Below are 16,537 nucleotides of genomic sequence, written 5' to 3'. Positions count from 1 at the left end.
GATTCAGAATGATGCTTGGACTCACAAAAACCCCTTCAAATTAAAAGGGGGGATGTTGGACACCTAATCCTCAAGAACTGGGTGAGAATTTTATAAATATATAAATTAAGAGTTAGAATAGGAAGAGACCTTGGAATATGAATCCCAAAGGTCACACCTCCCCTTTTTATATAATCATGTCTACATTAATGCAAAGACACACTCGGGATTCATTCATTGGCCTAACACTTCATTCTCCTTATATTTCTTAAATTTTCTTTTCTTCTATTTGGTAAATTTACTAAAAAAACCCTCTTCACTCTCCTCATGTTTTATAATTTTTTCTTTTCTTCCCTTTAGTAAACTATTTTTTCTTTTACTTTTTAGAAATATAAATTTCTTTCATTATCTTGGTATATATCCTCTTCCTCCATTTTGTGTATGAATTTGTTTTTAATAGATATTTTTTGTTGTTTACTAAGATGTGTGAGTCCTGAGATGACTGCACATTTAACCTTTGGCTTAAGAAACTGCAACTGAGGGGCATCTAAGCCATGAAAATCAGTTGGGGATTGCACCTGACTTGTGCCATACCAGTCCTTAACATGGTTGGATTTTTTCTCACAGAGTTTCAAAACAGTGACCTTCACATCACAAAGTGCCATAACAGTACACCCCATCACTGTCTATTTTACGCCCCATGGGATTTTTTTTAATAAATATATAATCATAATTTTCTAAATAATATATTTTGGTAAAAAATAATATATACATTTTTTAATTTTGTTGGCTTTCATTGGTTCATAATTCAATTATACAAAAATAGTAATCTTACTATCATGACCTTCCACAAGGGAAATTAGACCAACACTAATAAAGATATAGTAGAGTTATTTTGTCTATCAAAATTACCGAATACAAAAGTACCACATAACTATCTCTAGACCATGATAGATGGTTGGCTATGCCAACATATAGGTTACAAAATAACATATGGTTATAGAAAATAAACCACAATTGTGCAACATAGAACGCTGTAAAATGAAATTCAGAAAACATAAGCATACACTTATAATGAACATGTGTTGTCATTCTTCCTTAGGAGAAGTTGCAGGGGCGGAATCATGTGTGCTCATTCCTAGCGAGTCCTAACTCCCACATAGAATATGTGTCTCTATGTGCACCAACTAATCGTCCATGCTAACCAGATATGAATGCAGATGTTTTTGGACCTGCTAGATATCGTTGAGATGGGCAATTATCTCATTGTGGTTTTCGTGCTTCTCTTGGATGACTCATCCCAATATTGTCTTCATTTACTAGTATAATTTGATGGAGTGAAGGTATTGATTCTTGCGGCCCCTAGTGTGGCCAAGGTGTGAAACCCAATCAACAACATTGACTTGAATCTCATTGTCATATTGGGAATTCCTATCATGAACTGCTCAAGATTTGAGTAGTTGAATTTTGTCCTAAATTTCTAGGAGGGTGGACATATGGTAGAGGTAAGTAGCCGATTCAGCTTCATACTGGGCACAAAGCTTGCTAAAGGGCCTTAGTTGCTAGATCCATGTCTCAGTTACATCCTTTGTCAAGGCATGATAATAAGGAAAAGTATTAACCTATCTAAAGAATCCCTAAGAAACAGAAGAAGGACATGGGATTGGAGGCCAAGCTAGGGAGACCAACATGAAGCAGGAAAAGTGGAGATATTTAGGGGTAGGGGTGGTAAGTAGAACAATGGACAAAGGAGCTACATGGGAGTGATGGAAGAAATACAAAGTAATAATGAGTCCTCCTTGAGATGGAGATAAGTTGGTACACCTCCCCATAAGATTATACAAGTCATCTTCACTTGCCAAAGGTCAAAACTGAATTCTTGAACAAAAAAACCAAAACCATAGTACTGCAACTACAAAACCACCTAAAAGATTTATAAGTGACAAGTAATACTAGAAAACTTAAAGGAGACAAGTTCCTGAAGACCCTAGAAGAATCTTAGTACTGACCATCTCGCCAAGGGAACCAACTACATTCACCCCACAATCGATTGAAGGTTGTAGAGTGTCCATCTAGCAATATAGATTGAGTAATGAAAGGCTAGACTAGGAGGTTTTGGTCCTTCAACAACTATCAAACCATAAGTGCAGATGCTAAGGAGGAAATATCCCACAAGTAGCTCGATAACATAACAAAGGCACCAGATAATTGCAACTCGCCTCCAACAACTCAAGGAAGGGGAAGTGGTCTCAAATGTTTTTAGTTTAATGTTCTGCATCATCATTACTCATCAGCATGTGTGAGTGCATGGGATCGACTGACCACAACACCCCCCCTATTTAATGCCTCAAATGACGACAAGGTGGAAAATATTCTCCCCTCCCTGCTTGACGCACTTTCCAACACCCCCATCAGGGTAATCATATATGCATTTGATATGTTACAAATAAAAAAATAGTATTTGATTAATTAAATTATTATATTATGTGTATAATATGTGTAAGGCATTCCTCTTAATATTAAAGGAAAAATAGTAATGCCTTATGTCTAGAGATTAAGAATCTAATTCAATAATCAAGCAAAAGCATGTGTATTATATTGGGTTTCTTTTGGATGGTTAGGAAGAATGGTCATTATATTTCCCACCTAAGTTCAATTCCTACAAATGATATATCTAGTTCATATTAAGTATATTGTTGTAATTACATCGAGCCATATTGATATATTGAGCTCATATTTAGGCATATTGTTGTAATTACATCGAGCCTTATTGATATATTGAGCTCATATTTAGGCTGATAGGCCTTCTTTTGAATCAGTTTGACCCTCTACACTTTTAATGTACGTCTGACATCTATGCACAGATTTTTAGGGCCACCCTTCTGCTCTCCACTAACATCTGTGCACATTTTCCTGATATTCGTCATGGTCTTCCTCCTTCAATTACTCGTCATGGCCTTCATCCTTCAGTTACGGGCGGAACATGGCCTTCATCCTTTATGGGCGGAACATGGCCTAAGAGAGGGTTGTTATGGGCGGACAGCTCAAGAACCCTCGTCTTCATTGTTACAAGTAAACGCTATTTTGATAGTCTACGTTGTTACAGGTAAACGCTATGCTGATATCTCCTTCACTATCAGAAGATATGTTAATCTATTTTGTATAGATTTATGGTGAAAAATCCTTCTGGACTGATGCTCGCTTAGAGATGGGAAACATGGATCCAAGACTCTGATAAAATTGCAGAATATTTAGACAAGCACTATGCCGAGAATACCCTAAAACCCCTATGGAATTCAGGGAGGTTGGGAGTAAAATCTTTCCGATATTTACAAATTGGCTCCAAAGCAAGGATCTCGGCAGCTCCTGTAGAGATGAATTTGTGGGGGAGCTCGTAGGGTTTGATCGCCAGTTGCAGAACCATGTGAGTCTGGTTTCCTTTCCTCTATTCAATGCTTAGTTGTTCATTCATTATTAATATATTTTTTTTGTAATGCTTACTTGTTCTTTAATTAGAATAATCTACGAGACGAAACGAACGATGAACATTTTTTGTAATGCTTATTTTTTTTGTTGACTCTGTGACTAGCCCATGAAGTTTATTTTATAACTGTGTTGTCAACACAGTTCCCTGTTCCGGAAACTTCTCATGACATCTACAGGGTGCTGTAGATCTTATGGGTAATGGTGACCCTGTTTTTCATAGACAAGATCGGTTTTATTGTATGGTTAGCCCATCTTTTTTATTGGAGTGTGAATATATAATGCTTAAATATATACATATCCTTCTGCATGGAAGAGTATTGTGTAATATTCAGTATTTGAAATATAAGTCTGCATACAGGAGTTTTTTCTTGTGCATGTTCTCTGTATGGAAGATTTGTATTTTAGCCTTAGTTTTTTGCATGGAACAATGTTATAGAGTTTATGCCTTAGAGAGCAGTATGCAGGGTCATTTCCTTGTTTATTTTCTATCTTACAGAGATATCTCCTTCCAGACAAAGATTATCTCCTTGCAGCAAAATATTTCTAAGAGTAGACAGAAATGTCAATGCTCTATCCCAAGACTTTATCTGCCTTGGTCTAGGTTGTAACTTATCGGTAATTATGAAATTTTATCTCGACTTTCAAAGCTGGCAAAGCTCAGGGTTTAAATGTAACTTTTATGCTTTTCCATGTTTTTAAGTCAATAATATTGTCACAGTGGATTGGGAAGTAAGGGGTTCATAATTATGCTTTCCATATTTTGATGTATTCCCAAAAATGGTGACAGGGACCAACCCACGTTCTCATCATGACTGAGGCAAGCCAGGGGTTCATAACTGTATGTTTTTTATGTTTATCAGGCACCCACATTGTCAGCATGACTCAGAAGACAGGGCTTAGACATAATTCCATGCTTATTAAGCACCTACATTTTCAACCTGGCTTGGAATGTGATATAATCTTATTATAAGAATGTTTGGAGAACATACTGTTCTATGTAATTGTTCTGGCCATTTGGCAACATGCCCAAGTCAGTTGACATGGTTGAGTTCACATATTTCTTTTCATGAAGTTGTTGCACCAGTTTATCAATGGAGGCAATCTTGCATGGCCAAATGTTGTGTTTTGAGAAACTTGAGAGACATCTTTATTTTGCGAGTTGAAGCTTTGCTATATCTTAATCTGAGTGGCGAAGAGATGCACTTTTATTTACAAGGTCATTCAATTTGTACATTTCTTACTCAGATTCCTCTTACAGGTTCTATCAGGAGCAAAGCTTGAGTGAAACATGACAAAATTCAGGGCTTCTATTTGCTACCCAGTGAAAGAGTGCATGGATTTATTAGCAGATTGTTTTTCGTTAATATGTGAGTGGGTTTGATTGAGTAATTACATTGCAACAAGATTTTTGCCTCGTAGTGCTCACTAGTTCATTTTCAATGGAGTCATTGTAGGATATAACTTATCGGAGAGATTGTCTGTAAATAGAGAATTAGACCACTAAATATCTTATCCATATCCGTTTTTTATTCCTTTTTAGTATGACTTGCAAACAAATTTACTTTTAAAAACAAGTGTCAGCTGACCTTACGAAAGAAAGCATCAGAACATAACTCTGAATGTTTTCAGTTTGGATACAATTGTAGTCCTAGGAACAGTTAAACTGTATGCCTTGCCCAGGAAATTAAAACTTATATAAAAGAATACTGTAAAAGCTAATTTTGTGGACAAGTGACAATACTCAAGGGAGTTTTGTATAGAGGAAATTGACAATTTGAACTAATGCTTTTTGTATCGGAGACAAAAAGCTTATCAAGAGTGTTGTACAGGTAATTGTCAATTTATTTTATGCTTCTATAGGCTACTTTAAATTCCAGCAAAAGCATTTGATAGGGGACTAACTGCCTGTCATTAATTTCCTGTATATACTCCGAAGTTTCTTTTTTGAATAAGTTTGAGGTCAATGGACAGTATCCGCTCTGTTCAATTTGTCAACGAACTTGCTCTCATTTACTGTCTAAGTCAAGTATTTGCAGCTGTGTTGATTTTATTTGACACTTTGTATTGCCTTCACTGTTACTTTTTGAAACCTTAATAGTGCGGTTTGCTTTATTTATATAAACAAGTCTTGTACAGGGTCATTACAGGTATTCCTTCCATTTCTTTAGAGAATAAACATTTCTATGTATGTGGCCTATACAATTTCTTCCACTCCTCCACATTCTCCAAACAAAATGTCGTCTTTCTCTAGCGATTAAATGTTTTTTTACAAAGTGATAGGGGCTGACATACATCCTTTGATGTATTCTGAAGAATGGAATGCATCCCCACCTTGTACACTTGATTTGAGTTCCCATTACCCCATCTCCCAGTAGACTGTCTGATAAATCTAGCTATTCTTCTCCTGCACTAAATTTGTAGCTTTTCCCCATAAGTTTTCATGGCCCCCATCCCATAATATGCAATTTCACAGGCTAGCTATTCATGCTATCTTGGAAAAACATCTCTATCTTTCTCGCAACCCTTGATACAAATCCAAGTCTAGAATACCTGGAATTGGAGATTACAGGCCTCAGTCACTCTGGAACAGGATTTTCAGTGGTTTGACTTGCATTTGTAGTTATTTATTTTCTACAGATTTGCATGTCAAAGTCTAGATTCAACTGAAGTAATTCTAGGAATCTGTTTTCTTAGAAGAAACATCTTCAATGAAGCTTTGTAATAGTTCAAATACTCCTGTGAGAAAGAACTCCATAAGGTTTCTGTAATATCTTGAATTTTGTGAGACTCTGTTTTATGTTGAACTCTCTGGGACTCTGTTTTTGGTTGTTTGACTTACAGTTGTATCTATTTATTTTCTATAAATTTTCTTGTCAAAATATTGATTCAACTGAAGTAATTCTAGCTTCTTTTTTCCCGGGAGAAACATCTTCATTGAAAGATTTGGAACAGTTCAGAATTTCTGTGAGCAAGAACTCCATAAGATTCCTGTAATAGGTGGACTGAACTGTTTGTTCTTATTGCAGTTTCCTGTGGGACGGATCCACCGTCTGTTGAAGTCTCGAGTATCTGCAAATGGAAGGGTGGGAGCAACTGCAGCTGTTTATTCTGCAGCCATTCTGGAGTATCTCACTGCAGAGGTTTTAGAACTTGCAGGAAATGCCAGTAAAGATCTCAAGGTTAAACGTATCACCCCAAGGCATTTGCAGCTCGCTATTAGAGGAGACGAAGAACTTGATACTTTGATCAAAGGTACCATAGCAGGTGGAGGTGTCATCCCTCACATCCACAAGTCACTTATTAACAAATCCACAAAAAAAGATTAGTTCTTTGTGTGGGGATTGTGTCAAGCGTTTTATTTATTGTAGGATGTGGGCTGAAATGTTTAGCTCAATGGAGTGTTGGGATCAGTGCATGTGGATTTAGGAGTGCACTATATTCTTCCCCTGTTGTTTTGGTATATATGTTTGTTTTGAACCTACTGTAGCTAGTGTGATATGAATAGCCATTTGATCTGCAGAAATTGACTTGATATTAATAGCCAATTGATCTGCAGAAAGTGTGATATGAATAGCCATTTGATCTGCAGAAATCGACTTGACATTAATAGCCAATTGATCTGCAGAAATTGACGTGATATTAATAGCCAATTGATCTGCAGAAATTGACTTGACATTAATAGCCACTTGATCTGCAGAAATTGACTTGATTAAGTGCCAAACTTCAAAAACAGTCTGATGCCCACATGCAGTTAATACAGAATGTATTTTGAAAACTAGGATTTAACTTTGTAGTGCTTGAATCATCATTTCATGTTGGTTTTCATCTGTTAGTAGCCAGATACGTTTCTCTTACAATTAGATTGTTCTAAGTTATACCTAAATTTCTTTATGGGGTACATACTTTCCCCCAAAAGTTCACAATTTATTGGAAACCAAAATTATAGAACTTTTTTTCTCATGTTTTGCGTTGGCATTTCCAAATATGTTACACTTTCTAGATTTTGCCTTCAAAGACATGTTCTCAGTGCTTTATGAAAGGTTTTATATGGTATTGGTACCCCTCTGCGTATTGTCATGCTTTCCTGTAAAATGTCTTCTTGTTCTTTTCTATGTTCTGCAGACTTACCTAATAATTGCTTTCATTTACTACTAGAACAATGGTACTATATGAAGCTAAAGTTGAGCTACTCTGTTTCCAAGTCAAAAACAACATTATTTTTATCTTTTCATTACCTGTACAAAAAGTGCATTGTTCTATATGAAGCTAAAGCTGAGCTACTCTGTTTCCAAGTCAAAAAGCAACATTATTTTTATCTTTTCATTACCTGTACAAGAAAGTGCACTTCTGCTTATTGTCATGCTTCCTGTAAAATGTCTTCTTGTTCTTTTCTATGTTCTGCAGACTCACCTGAAAGCTAAAGCTGAACCACTGTTTTTAAGTCATAAAGCACAACTTATTCCTTCTAATTGCTTCTGGGCAAGTAAGTTGTGATGTTGGATTGATCAACCTCTGTGAAACTTCATACCTCGTAGATAGCACTGTTGGGCAGTGGGGGAATTACATTGTAAAGGTAGAGGAGACAACAACTGATAATCCCCTGAACCAATATAAAGCCAAGTCTCTGTTCAGCTAGAAGGAAAGATTATTGCAAACGTTCATTGTTGAACATTGGAATTTGTGTAGGAAAGAAAAAGACTGCTAGAAAAGAATATAGAATGCATGAATGAACTGGGTAACCTTCCCCTTGAACCTGCAAATCATTTGACCAAAATCGATCTTCGCTACTGTTTTGATGCTGTTTATTTGATTAGCATTTTTTAATCATTAAAGATTCTCCAATTGCAGAGCATTGATGATTTTGGTTGTTTGATTCCCATTTCTTAATTATTAAAAATTAATCCAATTGGAGAGGACCGCGCACTTCCCACGTATTTGAATGAGATTTTGATACACAGGAAAACTTGCATTTTTATGAAGTATATTTATACCAAGAATGAGATTTTGATACACAGGAAAACTTGGATTTTTATCAAGTATATTTATACCAAGAGAACTTTTGACTTTCTCATGTTTTTCGTGTCCTGGCCAATTGTCATATGTTTTTCATTCTCGAAGATTATTTGTCTTATGTTTTTCATTCTGGGAGATTATTTGTTTATATAACAATTGATGTTTTACTGTATTGATTTTAAAATTTGAAAAGAAACGAATGATACAATGAACGATGTGTGCTTCAAAGATGTGTGCTTTAAAATATCTATTCAAATCTCACATTTGGAAACAAATGTGATGTGTGTTTCAAAATATCCATTAAAATCTCACATTTGGAAACAAATGTGATGTGTGCTTCAAAATATCCATTAAGATCTCACATTTGGAAACCAATGTACAAATGCGTTCCTTGTCCAATTTAAAAAACCTTTAGAATTTTTCTAATTTAAAAAACATCCATTAAGTTCTCAGCTCTCACACTTGGAAACCAAAACCAATGTACAAATGTGTTCCTTGTCCAATTTAAAAAACAACCTATCGGTATGTTTTGCACTTTTTGGGGCAAGGGCAATTGCAAGTAATAATTAGTTAGGCCGGTCTACCTTTTTGTTGTTGGTTAGTCTATCATTATCATTGTTGTGCTGCGCTGGTTACATATGTCAATGATTGTTGTCCTGCTCAATGATTGTTGTGCTGCGCTGGTTACATCTGTCAATGATTGTTGTGCTGCTTACATCTATCAGTTCATCGTGTACCTTAAACAATCAATTATTATAATATAATGGATTAATTTGAATTAAAAATTACAATTTTATATTTATTATATTTGATGAAAAAAAAGAATATTTTTATAACTTATAATTATAATGGATTAATTTCAATTAAAATTTACAATTTTATATGTAAATTTTAATTTATTATATTTAATGAAAAAAAAAAACATTTTTATAACTTATAATTATAATGAATTAATTTCAATTAGAAATTATAATTTTATATTTATTATATTTGATGAAAAAACACATTTTAAAAATAAAATTATAGATTAATATATAATTATAAAAATAAATATCACATAATTCAATATAAAAAAATAAATTTCTTAAAAAATATAATATATTTAAATTAATTTGAAATACACATTATTATATATAATACTATAAACATATAATAATATCTAAAAATATAATAACATTTATTATATTCCAATATTTAAATTTTTTTTTAATGGATAGGTCAACTTATGATTTTCAATTTAAAATTAAAGATTTTAATTTTATACAATGAAATTCAAATGTTTGAGTTCATGTTTTATTGATGATGATGATGGTTAAACTTTCCATCAAACTTTCCATTACACACCTCGCAAATGCCACTTACAGTAATGAGGATGTTAGACTTTAAGCTTCTCAATATTGTCAACTAACATCTCCCATGCCACATCTTATGTATAAAGCATGGCCGGCTAATTAATTCTATGTTTTTCATTTGATTTGGTTGTGTTGCTGATTTTTTTTAAAGTAAGATGTTTAGGAAAAGTAGGATTTCTTTTTAGCTTATTTATTTTATTCTATTTAACATGTCTCTAAAATTAGATTCTTATTTTTATATAATTTATTAAAAAAATTATTTAAATTTAAAAATATATAAAGGATTAATATTAATATTAATATTTTCTTCCTTTTATTTATTTATAAATATTAATATAAAAAAATTAATTTGATATATCAATTTGAATAGTTAAATATTATAAATTATAAATAAAATCTTCCACTCTTTAGCAAGTTCTTTTCCCTATGTTGATATTTCCAATGTTTGATTTTTTATTAAAAAATAATTTTAATTTGGGTGAAAAAATGTGTTCCTTTCTGTTAAAATTTCTACCGCTTAATCATAAATAGTAATTTTTAATTTCAGTGGTTTCAGATTTATTTAAATCAATTAGAATTTTTTACTTATTTTTTTTTAACATATAAATATAATTTTTTTATTGGGTTATACATATATATTCCCAAGTAATTTTGATTAGTTGGGATTTAATTTGGAAAATTTATTGATTTGATTTATTTTGAATGATTGATTGGATTTTATTATATAAATAATTGAGAGAAACGAAGAATAATAATTTGTATAATTTTGATTAAAGATTTATTTTATTTTGGGCAATTTATTGATTAGGTTTAGTTTGAATGATTGAATTATTATAACATTTATTATTTTAAACCAAAATACAATTCTTTCAATCTAACATGTCTATCGGCCTCTCTTTGCACCTTTTGGGGCAATTGCTAGTAAGTATCTTGTTGTAATTGCTTCAAGACTTATTGTTGACCAACATTGTACCTTAAATATTCTAAGTTTTACCTTGGGTATTGTTAGTGTCTATGAGTCACCAATGATCAAATATACTCTTTTCATGTGGTTTATAGGGTTATTAGGTCAAATTGTTATATTTTCAAATAAAATTTGATCATTGGTGAGTTTTAGGTCATTACAACTCCCTCCATATTTAAGGTCATAAATTGCCATCATGGTCTTGTCATCACTTCTTGTGATGAGTCACCAAAAGAGTGTCTTGGTGATCATTGAATGTCATCATATCATTATCATGCACACTGCAAAGGTCCAAAGGTCTTTAATCATGGTTTTAGATATCCATTTGGTGTCATTATTAGGTCATATCATCGTTGTCATTTGGAAGTCATGTCACCATTATGGGAGTAGTAATTAGGGAAAAGTGTTCTAAAGGTTTCCGAAGGTATATTTTATTCTTTATGAAGATGCAACCCTGCATAATAAAGTGACAAGTTGTTGCACACCATCCTACCATTCAGTTTTCCAAAAATTCAGGTGATGTCACTTCATGACCTAAGAAAAGAAGTTGATTTCAAGCTTATAGGAAGACCACCCAAGCATTTTTATTGTTCATTTCACCTTTACCGAGCATCACTCCATCAACAAATTGCATTCCACCTACCAAAGCATCGAAATTTCTCATCCAAGTCAGTGATTTCACCCCTTCGTTGTGCTTTTGGCAGAACGTTGCGCTTTTGAAGTGGGAGGAAAATCAGCCATTGCAAGGGTTTTCTACAGCATCTATAGGTTCTAGCACATCATTAGCAAGTAAGTGGATTGTCATCACTCCTCCTTTCATCAATTTTCTCACAAAAAGTCAGTGAAATACCCTCTCCTAGGGTTTCGTTGCGCTTTTGATTTCTTGGTCAGTTTCCTTCATTGCAGGGGTAAAACTCTGTCATTTTTTGCTCAAGAACTCTCCCCTACACTCCATCTACCTCCCCTTAGCTTTTCCCATGCCTATTCCCCTCATCTCCCTCATTTTCCCATAAACCCTAACCTATGCTACACTTCTTGACAATTTCCTAGGCTAGGACTGTATTTTGAAGCTTTCTACCCCTTCCCCTCACTCATTCCCAAAAATTTCACTTCCCTACACTCCCTAACACCTATCCCTACCCCCCAAAATTTCCCCAAAAAATTACATCACCCCTAACCCCTTCATTACCTTCCTTAAACAAAACAGTCCCAAATCCTCTGTTTTCCCAAATAAAACCCAATCCTTCCTCCTAGTGAGCTAGGGTTTTACAATGTAAACTGAAACCTCATACACTGACAAGAAAAAGTACAATAAAGGAGGGAAAATTTCCAGGTATGAGCCCACTAAAGTCCAAGAAATCATGGCCATGCACTACTACACCAAGAACTGGATCAACAAGATTAGGGTTAGAAATTTGAAGAAAAAATTAAAGAAAACCCTAATCAAGCTAAGGAAGAGGGACAATCTTGATTTTCTTTCTGATGCATCATTGATTGTCTAATCTATCAATCACAAGCTTAAAGGAGCAAGATAGAAACAATTTTGAAGAAATTTGGGAAATTTTGAGTTTTTGTGCATTTTTGCAATTTTTGGCAATTTCATACTGCCAGAAGCGCAGCGAGCTCACGCTGCGCTTCTTCCCAGGGGCACTAAATGATGAATGTTTTATATGGTTGGAGAGATATCCACTTTTGCATGTCAGATATACCCCTGGTTTTCCATCTCAACTTACAGATTAAGAGAAAGGGTCAAAATACATGCCAAAAAACATGTTTTTGCGTCATTTTTGACCCCCTCGTTGCGCCTCTAGAGAAATCTTGGGAACAGAAATTTTTAGCTGCCTTGGAGAAGTGTTTTTAAATGCTTGAAGGTTCTAGGGACAATTAGACATCCAGGTATTTCCAGATCTACCTTCAATTCAGAAAATGGATGAAGAAAAGTCCCTCAAAACTTCCCTGAAACTTCATGCTGCGCTTTTGTCAACAAGTCAAATTTTCGATTTCCTTTGGTCAAAGTCAAAGTTTTGTGACATAATTACTCCTCTTGGGTATTCTTGTGATTTAGTTAAACATCATTGAGCTGGTAAATGTCAAATTCATGTAGATTCATGCTCGTCAAAGCTTGTAAAGTCAAAGTTTAGTTAGGTCTAAATTGGGAGTTTGTTCTCAACCTCCCTAGTTTTAGGTTTGGTTGGAGAAATTCATGTAAACAGTTCCTATCTTGATGGATTCGACCCCTAAGAAGGGGAAAGTGGTTTTTTTGGTCTATATGTAGCATGAGCTAAGTGATATAGAAGGTTGGATGTTTGAGAATCATAGCTTGGAGCTAGTGTACACTCTTATGCAATAATACAACAAGCAATTGCAGCTATCATCTTGGAATTCTTGTGGTATGCTTTATTGACAATATTTTTTCTTAGTTTTATCATCAAATTGAATATATATTTCTCCTCACTACCATATCTATGCTTTCTTTTGATCATCTCATAGGTGTTTAAGCATAATTCATAAGTTATATGCTCTGTTTTGATGAGATTTTCATACTAGTGTTCTATTTCTTCTGATGAGTGAATTCATGGTTATATGCTCATTCTGATCCTCTATCTGTTCATCCCTATACCACAATGACAACCTATTTTTGTCACTGAGAATACCTACCTTTCCCCATTATATCTCTACAATTGATAATTTGAAACCCTAGCCTAGTTCCTAGATCTATGAGCTTCATCTAACAAACCCTAAAATCAAACCCTAGTGAGCTTAGAATATATAGCCTAAGATCTATCTTCCTCTCCAGTCACTCATTGGTTGTGATATCATAGAGAGGGCCCTCTCTGATTTGGTAGGGCTAGCTACCAAATCTAAAGATTGGTTTAAGGTTACCTCCGTCGGTCTCCTTTCTCAGCCTTGGGACACTAAGGAGTGCTAACAGGTACCATCCTCAAAATGATAGGATATACTTGGGGGTTTTCTTTGGGATTTGTAACGTAGGAAAAAAATAAGTGTATGCATCATTGTGGGGATTGCGTAAAAGAAGTGTATGCATTATTATAGGAATTGTGTATGTTGGAGAGGTAAATCCCCTCTACGGATAGAGGCGATCCCTACTAGCCCAGCAAGGGTCTAGCAACAATCAAACAATGCTGCTATGCATGTTCCTAATTACAATTAAACAAGAGGTAAAGAGCACCTACTTGGATTCCCGCGTTGTCGTTTGACGAAGAGATGTTGCCTTCGCTCCTTCGCTTCGGCTGGTCACAATCCTTCGCGATCTCCGCGAATAGATACCTGCACACACGAAGAGGAAACAAACACAAGCGTGAAATCTAGTAAAAGCAACCATACATCAGTCAGAAAAGATGTAATTCACATTTAACCATTGCGAGTACAAATGAGAATGGAACAATAATAGCAGTCATCTATTATTAATCAGAATAGAGAAGAGTACAACCAAATGTTCTGACGTCGGTAACCTTCTCAGGAGGGGCCGGTCAGCATGTATCTCAAGCATTCACCTTTGAGGATGATTCTCCCAAGACAAACAACTCTCTCTCACACACAAGTAACACAAAACAACCTTCCCTAAGCAATCAATCACTTCCACACCTAGCACACCAAATACCTATAGTAGCAGCAATCTGAGCACTATAAGCTCTATACAATCCAAGCTATGTCTAACTAGCTGCTCATGGTAATGGTGGAAGTATATATAGGAGAAGGAGCCTCCTAAAAGGGTGGAAGGATGAGCTTAGCTTCAAGGGAAGTGGTTGCAAAGGGTCGAACAGACATGCCATAGAAGGGAGTCGACATTCACAAAGCTAACAACCAAGCCTGGAGTTATCTGGAAGGCTGGTTGTTTGAACGAATTCGCCCAAACTGGATCAGCGCGGATTATGAGGCAACTGTCGCGTTGTCGCCGCGCCTCAATAACTGGGACAGTCATGTCAGCGCGGAAGTACACGGAAAAGGCGCGCTGTCGACCAGCGCGGAAAAGTGATGTCATTACGCGCTGGCAGCGCACGGAATACACTGTGGGGCGGAAGTCATCGCGGTTATTTAGGTAACAGACGCGCTGATGAACAAAACTTTAGAAAAATGGGTTTTTGGGCCAGTTCAGAAAGCATGAACTTAGTGATTGGCACAGCAGGGTGACTGACAGGAAGGCAGTGACAAATTGCTGTGTAACAGATGCCCCCTAAAGCATGAAGACCGAGAGAGTGGGAGGGGTGAAATGCTTTACAACACACGCCGAAACTGGAACACCACCAGGAAGGACCGAAAATCTCTGACAATCAAGTACATGCAGTCTAGGCATGGGCACAGCCATCCAAAAAGACATGCGAAAAGGTCTGTGGAATGGACGCAGCCACCCAGCTGAAGAGACCAAAGTAATGACAAGGTATGGTCGCAGCCATCCATGAAGACTCAGGTATGGGCGCAGCCATCCATCAATGAGTCATGTAATGATTATCCACAAATCGCAACCTGGACCATACCAGACAGGGATCCAGGGTCTTGCGCTCCATCTCGTCCGAACAAAGTACAAGTCCAAGCATGTGAATACATGGGTTGAAGTCGAACATGCATGAACATCGTCTGATTACCAGTCAATAATGAAAACTGTTAACAGACGCGAGAGGAACCACCAATAATGACAATGGCCCTCAAGGTACTATAGGTACAATCCGCGGCATGTGAATCAATGAGCTGGTGTCGAACACCCACGGAATCATTCGATCGGAGGCCAGTGATGTAAACCTCGCGTCGAACACGAAGAACCTGCCGTTAGGGCATGCAGGCTCTAAGGCACCTGAAGGGAGTCTCTAAGTCACCTTCCTGGATAATGAGCTGAAGTCGACAGGAAGTGACCTTGATCGAAGGTGGGCCATAATGATTCCCACATCATCGACGTGAGACAGAGGAAAAATGATTTGTGTGAGATAGTAGATGAGGTTGTATTATTGCAGAGGTCAACTTCTCTTGAACATATCGGCGGCACTGTAGCGGGTTTGGCAGTATTTGACATCAAATGAGCAGAGGGTATAGTGATGATGGCAATGAGCAGATGAGGGGTCGAATAGGATAACCCAAACCCACGGAGGCCAGTGAAAAACAAGATGAGATGGTCAGACACAAAGCAGAAGAGTGCCATGTTCAAGATCGACATACTGCCGACACGACTATGATTACAGTTCCATTTTCCCCACCATTTGGATGACAAGCTTGACGGGGATAGCATATGCTTGAAGAGTGTCGTTTCGACAAGGTCCGATGTCATCAAGTGTTTAACGAGTCTGACAAAGGAAAAACTCGGCGTCTTTTCTTGTTTAGAGAGTCTGAAAAGACAGCAGAAAAGGAGACTCCAGGGGGGTCCTTTTTCGTACAGTTGTGTCTCTCGAGCCCGAAAAAGTATAAAACAATGCTCGAAAGAACCGCCCGACCATTACGATCGAGGAGTACTTTTCGTAAATAGTGTTTTTGACCCGAAAAAGTAAAAAAGCGGTCGAAAACACGTCGTTTTAGAGCCGATAACGAGTGCGAAACGACAAACACCCGGCAATCTTTTTAAGTTATACGGTCGGAAAAAGAGCTTAAAATGACCGCCTCTCGTTCCCTTTAACGAGCTGAAAGGAGGCTCGGCCATCTTTTCTTGTTTTATGTCGGAAAAGAGCTCAAAGACGACATTGTTGGGACCAAGTGATTTCAGGGACATGATGATTTTCACCGTCTATTCGAACCTGCA

The 16,537-nt window shown here is 36.2% G+C and overlaps 1 protein-coding gene across 2 annotated transcripts; it reads left to right on the top strand.

Moving 5' to 3' along the window:
* Positions 1 to 3,100: 3,100 nt before the first annotated feature.
* LOC149148576 (uncharacterized) lies at positions 3,101 to 7,240 on the top strand. 2 transcript variants are annotated; one of them, XR_016262272.1, is made up of 3 exons: positions 3,945 to 4,080; positions 4,253 to 4,832; positions 6,492 to 6,618. XR_016262272.1 is itself a non-coding variant. In XM_089438244.1 (2 exons), exons 1-2 carry the CDS (start codon positions 3,269 to 3,271, stop codon positions 6,789 to 6,791), a joined length of 435 nt encoding a protein of 144 aa, XP_089294370.1. In that variant the 5' UTR covers positions 3,101 to 3,268; the 3' UTR covers positions 6,792 to 7,240. The 2 variants fall into 2 exon arrangements, 1 of the variants encoding a protein (XP_089294370.1); XM_089438244.1 differs by lacking the exons at positions 3,945 to 4,080; positions 4,253 to 4,832 and adding an exon at positions 3,101 to 3,403 and having other exon boundaries at positions 6,492 to 7,240.
* The last annotated feature ends 9,297 nt before the right edge of the window (positions 7,241 to 16,537 follow it).

This window comes from Pinus tabuliformis, chromosome 9 (genome assembly GCF_031772625.1).
Source record: "Pinus tabuliformis cultivar Carrire ecotype Pingquan chromosome 9, CPIR1, whole genome shotgun sequence".
NCBI lineage: Eukaryota > Viridiplantae > Streptophyta > Pinopsida > Pinales > Pinaceae > Pinus > Pinus tabuliformis.
Note: the sequence above shows the minus strand (reverse complement) of the source record. Positions and strands in the feature narration are given on the sequence as shown.

Coding starts and splice junctions, on each gene's coding strand:
- LOC149148576 (XM_089438244.1), top strand. CDS start 3,269: ATGGAATTCAGGGAGGTTGGGAGTAAAATCTTTCCGATATTTACAAAT. Junction 3,404..6,491: donor ATCGCCAGTTGCAGAACCAT/GTGAGTCTGGTT, acceptor TTCTTATTGCAG/TTTCCTGTGGGACGGATCCA.